This window comes from Stegodyphus dumicola, chromosome 4, assembly GCF_044657685.1.
Source record: "Stegodyphus dumicola isolate Sdum_Otavi_A_Nest chromosome 4, ASM4465768v1".
In the NCBI taxonomy this organism is placed as follows: domain Eukaryota; kingdom Metazoa; phylum Arthropoda; class Arachnida; order Araneae; family Eresidae; genus Stegodyphus; species Stegodyphus dumicola.
The window spans coordinates 10,590,888-10,603,676 of record NC_140771.1 but is presented as its reverse complement, the minus strand read 5'-3'; the positions used below and the strand labels follow the sequence as shown (position 1 = coordinate 10,603,676).

General features: G+C 32.5%; 1 protein-coding gene across 1 annotated transcript in view; it reads left to right on the top strand.

Annotated features, from left to right (window-relative positions):
- The window catches only part of LOC118186941 (SEC14-like protein 2), a 46,995-nt gene extending 40,014 nt beyond the window's left edge, over positions 1–6,981 (top strand). Inside the window, exons 12-14 of the mRNA XM_035357119.2 lie at positions 1,472–1,695; positions 4,566–4,708; positions 6,642–6,981. Coding sequence (XP_035213010.1) covers positions 1,472–1,695; positions 4,566–4,708; positions 6,642–6,757 — 483 coding nt within the window. The 3' untranslated portion in view covers positions 6,758–6,981. The remainder of the gene's footprint in view (positions 1–1,471; positions 1,696–4,565; positions 4,709–6,641) is intronic.
- Positions 6,982–12,789: the final 5,808 nt, after the last annotated feature.

The following is a 12,789-nucleotide window of genomic DNA, read 5'->3' as shown; positions in this document are numbered from 1 at the left end:
TATCTTAGATCTACTAGAAACGGACTCCAATTTTCTGTAATTTCATTGTTAAAACTATCTACCAATGAAGTAATTTTATAATCATATATTATTTATTTGATTTCTTATAACTAATACTTAAAATCCATCTTTGCCTTTAAAGAAATTATGTTTTAGTTCTGGTTTCATCAAGAGACGGCGTCAGTAGCTTATCTCCTGTCCAAGCTTTCTTATCTTATCTTATCTAATCATTATATCTTACCTGTTCATTTGCGCTTTTGCAGCTGAGGATGATGGCTCGGTAAAACCATCGAAACTAGTCCTATGAAAATTTGAAAATATAACGTTGATTTTTGTTGTTTGACTTCTAAATTAATAACGCAGTTTTTTTACATCTAATGGAACAGTTTTATTACATCATATATATATATATACATTTGTTTATTTAAATGAATTTACTTTACCTTTATGAAATTTATGAAATTGTTCATTCAGTTGTTCAGAATTATGGTTGTCCAGTTACATTTCTTGTAGCACCTATCTCCTGATGAGATGTCACGAAAAACGTAAACACTTTATTTTGCCTTTGATTTCTTTTGTTAGATTCAATTTTTATTTTTTTCTGCAGTATGCAATTCCTAACGTTTCGAAAATATTATGAATTTATTCATTATTTCAGTTTACTACATTTCAAAGATCTCGATATTTTCATTTGATTTCTAACCTGAGAAGTTTGTTTTATTTTCCAGATTACTTTAATTTTTTATTGAAACTTCAAATAACAAATAATTTTCACCAAAACTTAAAAATCACTCAAATCTAAAAATGAAGACGAAATTTATAACTGTTCTTTCTCTCAACAACAAGGCTTGGCAAATAGGATATAATTTTAGTACTCATTAGAGTAAAACTTTTGTTGATTTTCATCACGATTTATCTGAACATAATCGTTCAGTATGCATTAGAATTGCCTTTGTTACTTCATTCAAACTGTTTTTTTTTAAAATTTATTATTCTTCCACCATTTTAAGTAAAATTTTTCCTCTCATTTCAGGTAACTATGGAATCACATTCACATTTTCTTGATATTATTTGATTATTATTTCTCGACTAATAATCTTTTTGTGAAATGAGTTTTTATTCTTGTACTTATTTAAATCAGAGATTTCAGCAGTCGATTTCAAGGCCGTAAAATAAATACGAAAGTACTTTTCTCAGTGACTATAAATATTAAACACAATAAAAATTACATGCAAGACTCCACCAGCCTAATACATATTGTGATATATAAGCAATAAATGTAAAAATATTGTGCGTCATGCTTTATAAAACAGTTATTGCAGAAGCAGTAAATCCACAAGTTACATTTATCCATTTTAAATGAAAGGTAACCCATTTCCAGTTTTAATTTGTATGTGTAAAATCGTAATAAATATGTGCAGTGTAACATTTATTTGCTTTTCGGATTATATAACTACATATTCTTTTGCAGTTACGTTTTGGCGGCCAGATTCCAGAGGATTATTATTTGAGTAATCATGTTACTCTTTCACTCTCAGACCCAAGTGCATTGAGCGTAGTAATCGGAGCGAGATCCTACTTCAATTACCCAGTCGTAGTTCCGAAGCCTGGATCAATAATCAGCATAGAATTCCGAACTGAAGAAGGGAACATTTTCTTTAAAATTATGTATAGGAAAGTTGGACAGAATCCAGAGTAATATTTTCCTACTAATTTATAAAATAACATGCAATTCGTTTTTTGTTTGCTTTAGATTTCAAATTGATTCCGAAATGAAATACTTTTATATTTTCCTTAACGCATAATTTTGTTAGTTCATTACTCAGTAATTGAATGACACAGAATAAGATCTAGTCTGCAAATTGAATCTCTTGTTCGGAGTTTAATATGAGAGCTAATATTCAAAGTTTAGCTAAAATTAGCATAAATCATTTTTCATTTTCACAAGCTAGTAATGTATAAAAAGTCGATATGAAATTTAGTTTTAAATGAAACTGAATCAGTTAAAAGAGGCTGCAAATAGCCAACTGGGCATCTATGTTTTTTGCTACAGTTATGCATGGTGCTATTACTGATAGGATTATTGATGAAATAACGATTGAGATTGCTGTTAAAAAAGGAAGCAAAAAAGTTAAATTTTAAGCTGAAGTAATCACAGAAACAGTGGTTTTCCTTATATAATGGAATGGAGCATGAAATATCTTCCAGATTACTTTTTAGAGTCATTAGATTTTTCGAAGCAGGGAATAGGGAAAATCAGCAATGCCCTTACCGGTATTCAGACTCCAGACCTCCGATGCTAGCCGGGCAAACTTCCAATAACACCACAAAGGCACACGCCATGGAGGTAGAAAATACCTTGTATCCTCTTCCACTTAAATAGTGACTCAACCGTCAAATCCTTGTGATTATGAATTACCATAAGCCACAATTTTATTTTGGCGCCCCTGCAGAATCATTGAGTATTTTTGGAACAGAAAAGATGAGAAACCAACGGTAAACTTATAAGGTATTTCTCCCAGTTCCCTAGCGTGCCTTCATGGTGTAACGGTAGCACGCTGGGCCGGTATTCCAGAGGTCTGTGGTTCGATTCCCGGCGAAGGCCGTTGCATATTTTTCATCTTTTCTGCTTCCAATTAACCTAATGACTCTACAGACTCACTGAATTCCGGACCTCTCGATGACTAGCGTCTAATCATATCATGAAAGCACCCGGTAAGGAGGGAGAAAATACCTTACATTCCCCCCCTTAAATGGTGACTCGATCGTCACATTTTGATGCTGATAAATTATCACCCATTACAGCTTTATTTGGGTGCCTCTGAAGAATTACTGGGCATTTTTGGGACAGAAAATATGAGAAACCAGCGAAAGCTTCACCGAATTCGAACTCTGGACCTATACATTGCCAACGGGATGCCCTTCCAATGACATGGCGGAAGCACACGTTAAAAGGATAGAGAAAATATGTTTCAGTCTTACCCATTTTATATCACCGCAGCTACGAACAAAGGAGAAAGGAACGTTATAAGAAATTAGCCTATTGCGAAATTTGCAAAAGATATTCTTTGCCTAAGCTCTTGGTTATTTATGTAGCCGGAATGATTTCCTTTTGTTACGCAAAATATTCTGTGAAATTTACGAAAACTTCTATATTACACTTTCTTCATTATTAAAATAATTTAAATGCTTTTCACCCTTTATTGTTATCCATCCTAAGCTAAGCTTACCATACTCTACTAATATAGATTTCATTCCTGGATTAATTATTAATATTATTATTAATGCACTAGTCCAACTTGCATTATAACTTGGACACTTAATGAAAATATCAACGGCTTTCAACACACTATGAAAATGGACGACAGGAACATGAATATTCACGAGAAAACCCTCACAATGAAGAAAACTAGAAAAAGAAGTTTTTTCATCCATGTAACATCCTTCACATCTTTTTACGTTTTCATTAAGGCGTTTTTGTTTGTATAGTTTCATCCAATGGCGTGCAACGCCATCTGTCGGTAGAAAAAGATGACATACTACATTATTATTTGAGAGAGTTTAAAAAATATTTTTTTTTCGTTGCTTTATGTTTGTTCTCTACGCATCTTCAAATTATAAAACCGCAGAACATTTTTGAAAAAGACTGAGCTATAGTTTCAATATACTATAGCAAAAACGTTTTAGAGGTTGATAAAAACTCAGCTAAACACCGTTAATAAAAACACTTTAGATGTTGAAATATAATGAAAAATATAAATTAAATTATGCGTAGGTTATTTTAATATTAACTAAGATATTGTATAATTAACATTTTTTAATTGCTAGCATACTGTTGCAGTTTTATAATAAAGTATGATACTTTAAAAATTGAGAGAATCATTACACTAATTTACGCGACTTACTTAATTTACGATTACTTTACTTCAATTAATTTACGCGACTTACCTAGTTTACTATTACATTACCTAATTTACGATTACTTTAAATAATTTACCCGACGTGCCTAACTTACGATTACTTTAACTAATTTACCCGACTTACCTAATTTACGATTAATTTACTTAATCCTAATTGCCTAATTTACGATTACTGTACTTAATCCTTATTTACTTGCCTAATTTACGATACTTATCTAATTTACCATTACCGTAATTTACAAGACATGTAGGAGGTAGGTTATAGATCGTGAAAGTTATTCACGATATCTTCTACATTAGATCAGCCCTCTGACTGGAGGATCCTTATTTATTCTAAATATATGCGAGGAACATTATCAAAGCGGCATTTAATTTTGTGGTACATTATAGAGGAAACCGATATTTCTTCCTGAGTTTATGATTTCGTTTCAAATTTATAATTTCATTTATGATTTCACTTGAATTAATTTTTCCGTTTTTATGAATTTTGTTCCTGCGTTCAGAGAGTTATCAACAGAAGCTGTTAAGACATAAATTTTCCTTTTAAAATTCTATGCTACCGAAATTTTAAAATTCTATGCTAATTGTATTTAATGAAATCGGATGTCAGAATGATTTTAAAAAATGTTTCCTCTCCTCTTTTAGGATCTGTGATCTTTCTTTAAGCAACGAAAATCTAATCGCAAAAGATGAACAATGTGAGGTCCAGTTAAGTAGCCCAGAACTTCAAATGCAGTGCCATATATCTCCAGTCGATTATAAATTCAAGGCTCCATGGTCCAGTGTCTGTAAGTTATACATTTCTGCTTAAAAGATCATTACAGTTCTATATAATCTTATTACTTCCTTCTACGAAGTAAAATGGAAGTATTGTAATCCCGAAAATTTTAAGGTAGCATATTTCAACGAAAATATCCATTTTGATCGCTATCGAATGCAATTTAATGATGCTTTTCCGTGACATCTGTACGTAAGGACAGAATAAAAGACACTTTTCCTCCAAACAAATTATAAAACTGCTTAAATGAATTCTGAAGAGAATTTTTCGTGTTGTCTGTACGTACGTATGTACCTCGTGTAACTCAAAAACGAGTAGCCTCAGAACGTTGAAATATTGTATATAGAACTCCTATAACATGCAGATGTACACCTCGTATTTTGGTTGCAATCGGCATCACCAAACGTATATAAATATGTCTATATGTATATCCACTCTGTTACCCAGCTCAGTGGTCTCAGTTTCTTTACTCTTATATGTTTGTAAATTGTACATTTTTTGCTTTAAAAATGATTGTATTATGTTGTTTTTATCTTCCGGTTAAGGTTTTTATGCCTTTAGTAAACCTGTATGCAACATTTTTAGAATTATCAACAATTTTAAAGTTGTCTAAGCCTTTTTTTAATGGCGGCCATTGATGTTTACATTTGAAACAGAAGATTAGTGGATTTGTTGCCAATCTAGAGAAACTTAGCTTCGCAACAACAAAGATAACGCCTTCATTTATTATTGCGAATTAAATCATGTTTAATCCTTTCTGGAAGTTTTCATATTACATAAATTTAAACCATGACGTCATGCTCGTGCCAGAAGAAGATTTTGTTTCTGGAAAAAGATTTTGTTTGCGTCAGAAGATTTTGTTTCAGGGTTTCGCAACAAAAAATAAATTGCGAATTGGTTGTTACCAACGAACTGATTTCATTCATATTAAAATGTTTTTATATATTTACTTTACCTATGTACGCAGAAATTATAAATTTCGCTTTGACCGTAGCCCTCTAGTACGGCTCATAAAAGCCATTAGGAAAGCCCGGGAAACGGGTGTCAAAAGAAGTAATTTCAATACTCTACGCATAGAACACTAGTTTGTTCTTTACAAATATTTGTACTATTTCATCCGGTTTAATCATAGTATAGGTACATACGGGATTTGGCGACTTTTGTAGACATTATGATGAGCAATAAACGGGTCAGTTTGGTGTTGGCGATAATTTTCAAAATCGCTCCTAGGCCGTACCGCTTTATGTTAGGATTTTTCCTTCTTTCTTATTCATACATGTCTTTTATCTTTTTCTTTCCTTTTTGCTAATGTACAGAATTTGATATCCCAAAAACTTAAAAAACTTCATGTTCCCATATTATTCATAAACATATGTTTTTCACCATGGTTCTTTTTATGCTCTCTTGGCCAATCAGAGGCCAAGCGGTAAAAGTCGCTGAACACTGGCAGTTCGGGCCGAGGTTCGAAACCCGCAAATGGGCTGGCTGCATGGGTGTTTTCGTGGATTTCTCCATGTGCAACCCGTATATGAACTAGTTTTCCTTAGAACGTTCTACACGAAGGCATCCCTTCCCTTAGGCAGATAGTCCTGTAGACTTTGCCGCAATTTCATAACCCCCCGAAAATATTATTTCTTGTTAGTTAATTAAACTTTTCAGTTTTTGTTTTATTTCGTCGGCAACTGATTACGAGTAATTTTCTCGTTAAAAAATTATACTAAACAATAATTGCAAATAATAGCAATATAATATCCATTTATTTCTTTTTTATTTTAATTAAAATAAATTTGTCACAAATTTGATTCTAAGGGATATCAATAATATCTAAATAATGTCCTTCCTTTCTGCCTTTGTGCAAAATAGGAAATTAGTTTAATGCAAAATTTAACTAGAATACTATGTTATCAATCAATATTTATGCTTCTTTTTACATTCATTTTCAGATATCTTCAAGTTCGATAACACAAGCAGTTGGTTCACCTCGAAGCGCCTGATATATCGAATAAAGCTGATAGAATCTGACTTTGAATCTAGTGATATACTGGAGAAGAAACAATAGCCCTCCATCCTTGTGCCATAATCTAGAAAGGACAAGCAAATTCATTAGTTATCGACTCTTCATCTCAGTGTCTGAAAAAAAATATATATATATATATATGAGCATAGATCCTTGCGTCTGTAATTTATGAAACTGTAACTGTGACGCACTTTTCTCTAACTCTCTTCAGTGTAACAATTGTCGTAATATTTGCTCTGAAAAATAAAATCTTTTGATCAATTAGATCAAAGTTTTAGTTGAGTTCTTACTTAATTTTAATTTATATTGTAACAAAACCGATTTTCCAGTGACATAAAATATATTGCTTATATATATGAACAAGAATACATTCTAGGAAGTTTTTAAATAATTAAATTTAATAATAATAATAAAATTATTCTGTTATTAAAATTAAAAAGTTCGAGAAAATAATTTGATAGAACATCTAACAAAAGTAAATGGCAATATTATAAATAACATTTTTATTATATTTTCATGGTTTGGGCAACATACGGGATGTTTGGTAAAAATCACTACAGATTATTTTCCTCAAATTATGATTCTAGACCACTGGTGGCGAAACTTTTTGGGGCCGCGTCCCCAAAATGGAATGGAAGCTTGCCACTCCATTCAAGATATTAAATTAGAATTATTCATAAGTAACCTCAAAATGTTTAGATTTGAAAATGGAATCCATTTAACAATGAAAGTATCAAAACTCACCGGCAGTCTGCAATAAATTTGAATTCGTTTAGCAAACATTAACTGCTTCAAATTTGGCGTATTCTTTTTGCCATGTAACAAATAATATGTTTGGCCCAAACAATTGAAACGTCATAAACTGGATCAATAAATATGTGTATAATTTCTATGGCGATATATGAAAATCTTGTATCTAGCTTTACTATGGCAGTGGCATTTTGCGATAAGTAAGTAAAACGTTCAATAAGAGACTAAAACAGTTATTTAAATTACATAGTATCATTTTTTGAGATTATTGATTAAGGATGGAATATTTTAGTCACGTGCCGGCTGATGAGGCTCTGCGTGCCGATTGTGGCACGCGTGTCGCAGGTTCGCCATCACTGTTCTAGACAGTAGTTGTAAAGTTTCCGAGAGTAACACACATGATTATTGGAAAGAAGTTTCATCTTTGTGAGTGTATATTTAAAAAAATGCAAGAAAAAAGAATAAAATTAATTAAATTCGAAATTTATTTAAGAAAGGTATAAAAAGTAAAATCGTGCGCTTTCGCTGCAAAGAATAAAGATGTTATTTTATAAAGAAGAATGTGTAAATGAACAATTATCTGGTAGAAAATGTGAAGTGAAAATTGGTACAGAGGCTTTTCGCACATTTTTTATGCGAATTTCCTTGTATATACACAAATATTTTACCTAAAATGTTTGTGCTTTAAATGTTATAACCTTTATTCTTCACTATCTTTCTACAACATAATTTCAAAAACAATAGAGGCTTTTGTAGTATCGGAAGAGGTATTTTATTCAATTCTCTAAAACAGCTTTCAAAAGTCCAAGAAAGTTGAAGGTCGACGCTTGGACAATTCGCTTTTTAAAAGTTCAAAAGCGGGAAAAATCGATCAGAATATTTACTCTTTGTCAACGTAAAGAACAGCTTCCGCCACAGTGTCCGCGGTCGGTATAGCAACAAGGTTAGTCTATTTCAAGTAGGGCCGCACCAAGGATTACTTTATTGTTATATTATTTTTGGCAACTGTTGGCTAAGGGGAAAAGATCTATCATTCGTCTTCAAGATACCCCTATGGAAAATGGGCCAAGTTTCGTTCTTAGGGCAACAGACAGTTGCAGACTAACTGGAGAGAGTTTTTCTTATAATAGATAGACTGTAGTTGAGATGTGAATGAAGAGTACGGCCTTGATATCCATTTCTTGTTCTTTTTTTTTTTTTTTTTTTTTTTTTAGGAAATTAGCAGTGTGTTTTGACGTGTGGCTGCTTGCTGTGTCTTGATGCAGTTTTATTGATTGATGGCACTGTGGCTAAAGAGAAGGTATTTCATATTTGAAAACAAGGTATTAGATGTGTTACTGATAAATACGTGGAATTGAACTTAACATTTTCCTCCATTCTCTTTATTTCTACAATCTGTCTATCATAAGAAAAGCTTCTGCCAGTTAGTCTGCAGCTGTTTGTTGCCGGATTTCTGTATGAGTACATAAAAGAGTGAATATGGTTCTAAAATTATGGATGAAAGTTGAGATTTCATTCAAAAAATGCGGAATCTATCAAGTTAGCTTTGTATAAATCGAGGTTCAAAACTGAACATTGGTAATCGTGAAGAGTTTAAAAACATGCATTGAAATGTAAATGATGTAAAAAATATAGAGAAATACATGAATATGCAGGAAATTCTAAGATATGAAAATTCGGATGTAGTTAATAATATAGTAAAATAGTAGAATTAGTTAAGACTACTACAGAATGATAAATTATAAAACTGGTAAAGTAAAATAGTACTATACAATATACACTAAATAAGGGCCATTCAACGAATCGAATACGAATAATAAGTTAACGGTTGTAAATTGAAATGCTTAATGGCAAACTATCTGTATGTTTAAAAAATTTAAATGCGTAAATTTAGCTGAAATAGTAAACTTAGTAAAATCAAAAGCGTTACTGAAATCGAAAATGATAAAAAAAAGAAGTTAAAATTTAGAGTATGTTGGAAAGTAGAAAGAAAAATAAGCGTAAAAAACGTATAAAAATTACATTTAAAATTAAAAAATGTTGATGTGTCTGGTGGGAAAATGTTATAAACAAGTTCAAAATTAGAGATTTTTTAGAAATTACGGAGGTTTAAAATGTACGAAACAAGTTAAAATTAAATAAAGCTTATATATATATATGTGTGTGTGTGATGTACCAGCTTTTGTCTGGAGTAAATAGATTGGTGAAGAATCATAGATGTAGTCGAAGCTCAAAGTATCAGACGATAAGTTTAAAAAACAGGATCCATTTATTATTATTCAGGAGAAATAGCAGTTACAAAAATCAGATATCCGGAGTAAATAAAAAAGAACTACTAATAACTTTTTGTGTGAAGTTTGTAAGGATTATGTTAATTTTATTAACAGTTAAATTTTAAGTTAAAGTTCCTTTCCTGTCAAATTCTTAACTTCAACTTACTACTTCCGGCCAGAACGTAGTTTTGGAATTTGCTGAATATTTAATGAGAAGGAGCGGTATTTAAGCCCCGAAGTTACTTACTGAGACAGGTGACAGGTGACGGAGGACGGGGACGCCTGGTGTTTAACGGAGGTAAATAGGGATATGTCCCACGTCCTCCCCTATATAGATACAAGAACTCCCTGGGGTCCCACAAGGGCGCACCGGGAGTTACTGAGCCTTCATGAAAAAGTTTACATGGCCATACAAGGGCTATTCCAGTTTGACATTGGTTCTGTACAGATTCTTATGTTAATGGTTGACCTGGGTGTTCATAGGCCATAATGCATACATGAAACATAACATTACATACATGATATGACATGACATTAAACTTATACATAATACTTGCATGAATTAGTACATACATACTTACACTTCACATGACATTAGACTACACATACATAATGCATGACATTAATCTACACTTATTAGAGTTATAACCTGACTGTATACTACGTTAAGCTAATGGTATTGCGAACTTGCTAAGTTACTTTATAACTGGATTACTTATAGTTTACATTATTGCTATTACTTCTTAAATGACATTATGATATATAACAAGATAGGCACACATACTTTGCCTTATAATCATATATGCGTTACTTAAAATAATACACATGGGGCACGCGCTAATGACTACATTACCGATTACGTTATGTTAAAAGTACACATAGTATGACGTATTACACTCATTGATTAAATTACTTACATTACACTATTACTTACATTACTTACATTACACAGTTACTTATACACTTACATATTTACAATTTTAGACATAACACCTGCTAAGTTACAATAGAGACATAGAATTATTGCGCTGTGTATGTTATTATTCCTATGATGGTTGGCAGACATCCTGCCCTAGAGCGCTCAGCTGCTGTATAATTTTACATATATTTCTTATCGCAGGTGCGTGTTTGATGATGAACCTCTTGTAAGGTACTATATCCGTAGTGGGATATGGTAGGTGATGGCTCGTCGTGAGGCTACAGTTGAACACGTAGTGGTCGGGGGAGCCAATTTCCCCCCCCACACGCTTCTGTCATGGAAATAGCATGACTGAGACAGACAGAGCTTATTGAGACAGACAGAGAGAGAAACAGAGTTTCTGAACTACGTGCGTCTGCCTTTTTGGACCGCTCTCTCTCTCTCAAAGCTGTTTTACGCTCGGCCGTACTCAGGCCCTTGCTAAGCTTCGTAGTAAAATAAGCTAAGGGGCCAACTCTCATTGAACCTTGATAGCTTTGGCTATACTTAGTTAGTTAATCTTAGTTTTAGTTTAATTCTTAGTCTTTTAAGTTCAAGTCCAAAGTGCGGACTTTATTTGTTTCCTCCCAGGCGGAGTTTTGTTAAATCTTATAGAAATAATAAAGGGTTATTTACCCTTCTCTCTTGTTGTTTCCTGTCTTCGAACTCTAGCGATTATTCGCTTATCAGTTCTTAGGTTCCTCACTTCCAACATTAACTTAGAATTTCAAGTGAGGGACCTTACAAGTTTACTGCATTGTTACATTAAAGAAAAGATCCCGATATTCCTTTTCGAGTCCTTTTATAGTCTCTGGAAAGGCGGAGCTTCCAAGAAATGACGTCAGCCATTCCAGTTCGCTTTAAATATCTCCAGAACATTCTATAACTGTACGTGTAGAAAAGGCGGGAAAAACAACTTGACTACGGGGCGGTGGATTTAATTCCACGTACTTTCAAATAAGACACCGTCGCCATTAAAAATGAAAAGAACATACAGTTAGAATTTTAAGTGTATTTTTGACTATGGAATATTATTATTATTATTATTATTATTATTATTATTATTATTATATACGGTTAGAAAATAGAGGAATTAAGCTAAAATTAAGAGGATGTTTGAAATTACGAAGGTTAAAACGTAAGAAAATTTTAAATCCATTTTGGAAGAAAACGTCCCTTATTTTGTCCGTACGTACAGATGTCATGCATCAAATTATGCAGATGGATTTGAAAGCGACCCAAATGGATATTTTTGTTGAAATATAATACCCGAAATTTTTCGCGATTACAATTTCCTTTACTTAGTACAAGGAAGTAATAAGGAAAACGAATTCCAATACCATGCTTTATGAATAATTGATACATATTTATTTACTTATGCACTTCAGCTTATTTATTTATTGATATATTATTATTATGTACATAATGAACGTTTTCTAAGACCCACTACTGCCAAACGTGCTTATTTCTGTTCTATAAATTCTAGTCACTTTCAGAGATGGTAAAATTTGGAGGACGTTCGCAATTAAAATATCAATGTACTCCAGTGGCAGGATGTTTTAATTTAGAGAAAGCTGAAAATTTTCGCATATACTTGCCATTAAATTCCCATAGAAGTTTCATTATACATTTTCTCAATATTTACAGATGTTCATTATTAAGCTAAAATACACTCATGTCCATAAATTAAGGATAATTCGGAGTTACTGGGAAATCGAACTCTAAAATAAATATATCACCTGTAAAATCACTACACACATCTTCAAGAATCATATGCAAATTTTAGGAAGTAACCAGATGACACCGATGGTACGTCACAATGACGAGAGTGTAAGAGAGTGATATATAAGGAATACAAGCAAAGAAGTAAAATTGTTCGAAGGCGCTTTATAAGCATTTCAGTGCAATAACCGAATAGTTATGACACAAAGGACGCATTTGGATGATTTTTTACGTGGTAGAATTATCGGCCGTCTGCAATGCGGGCGTACCCAACTGGAAGTATCAGACGAACTTGGAATTGCTCAGAGTGTCATCTCCAGGCTTTGACAACGATTCCAAGATGATGGTAATGTGAGTAGACGTTACAGAAC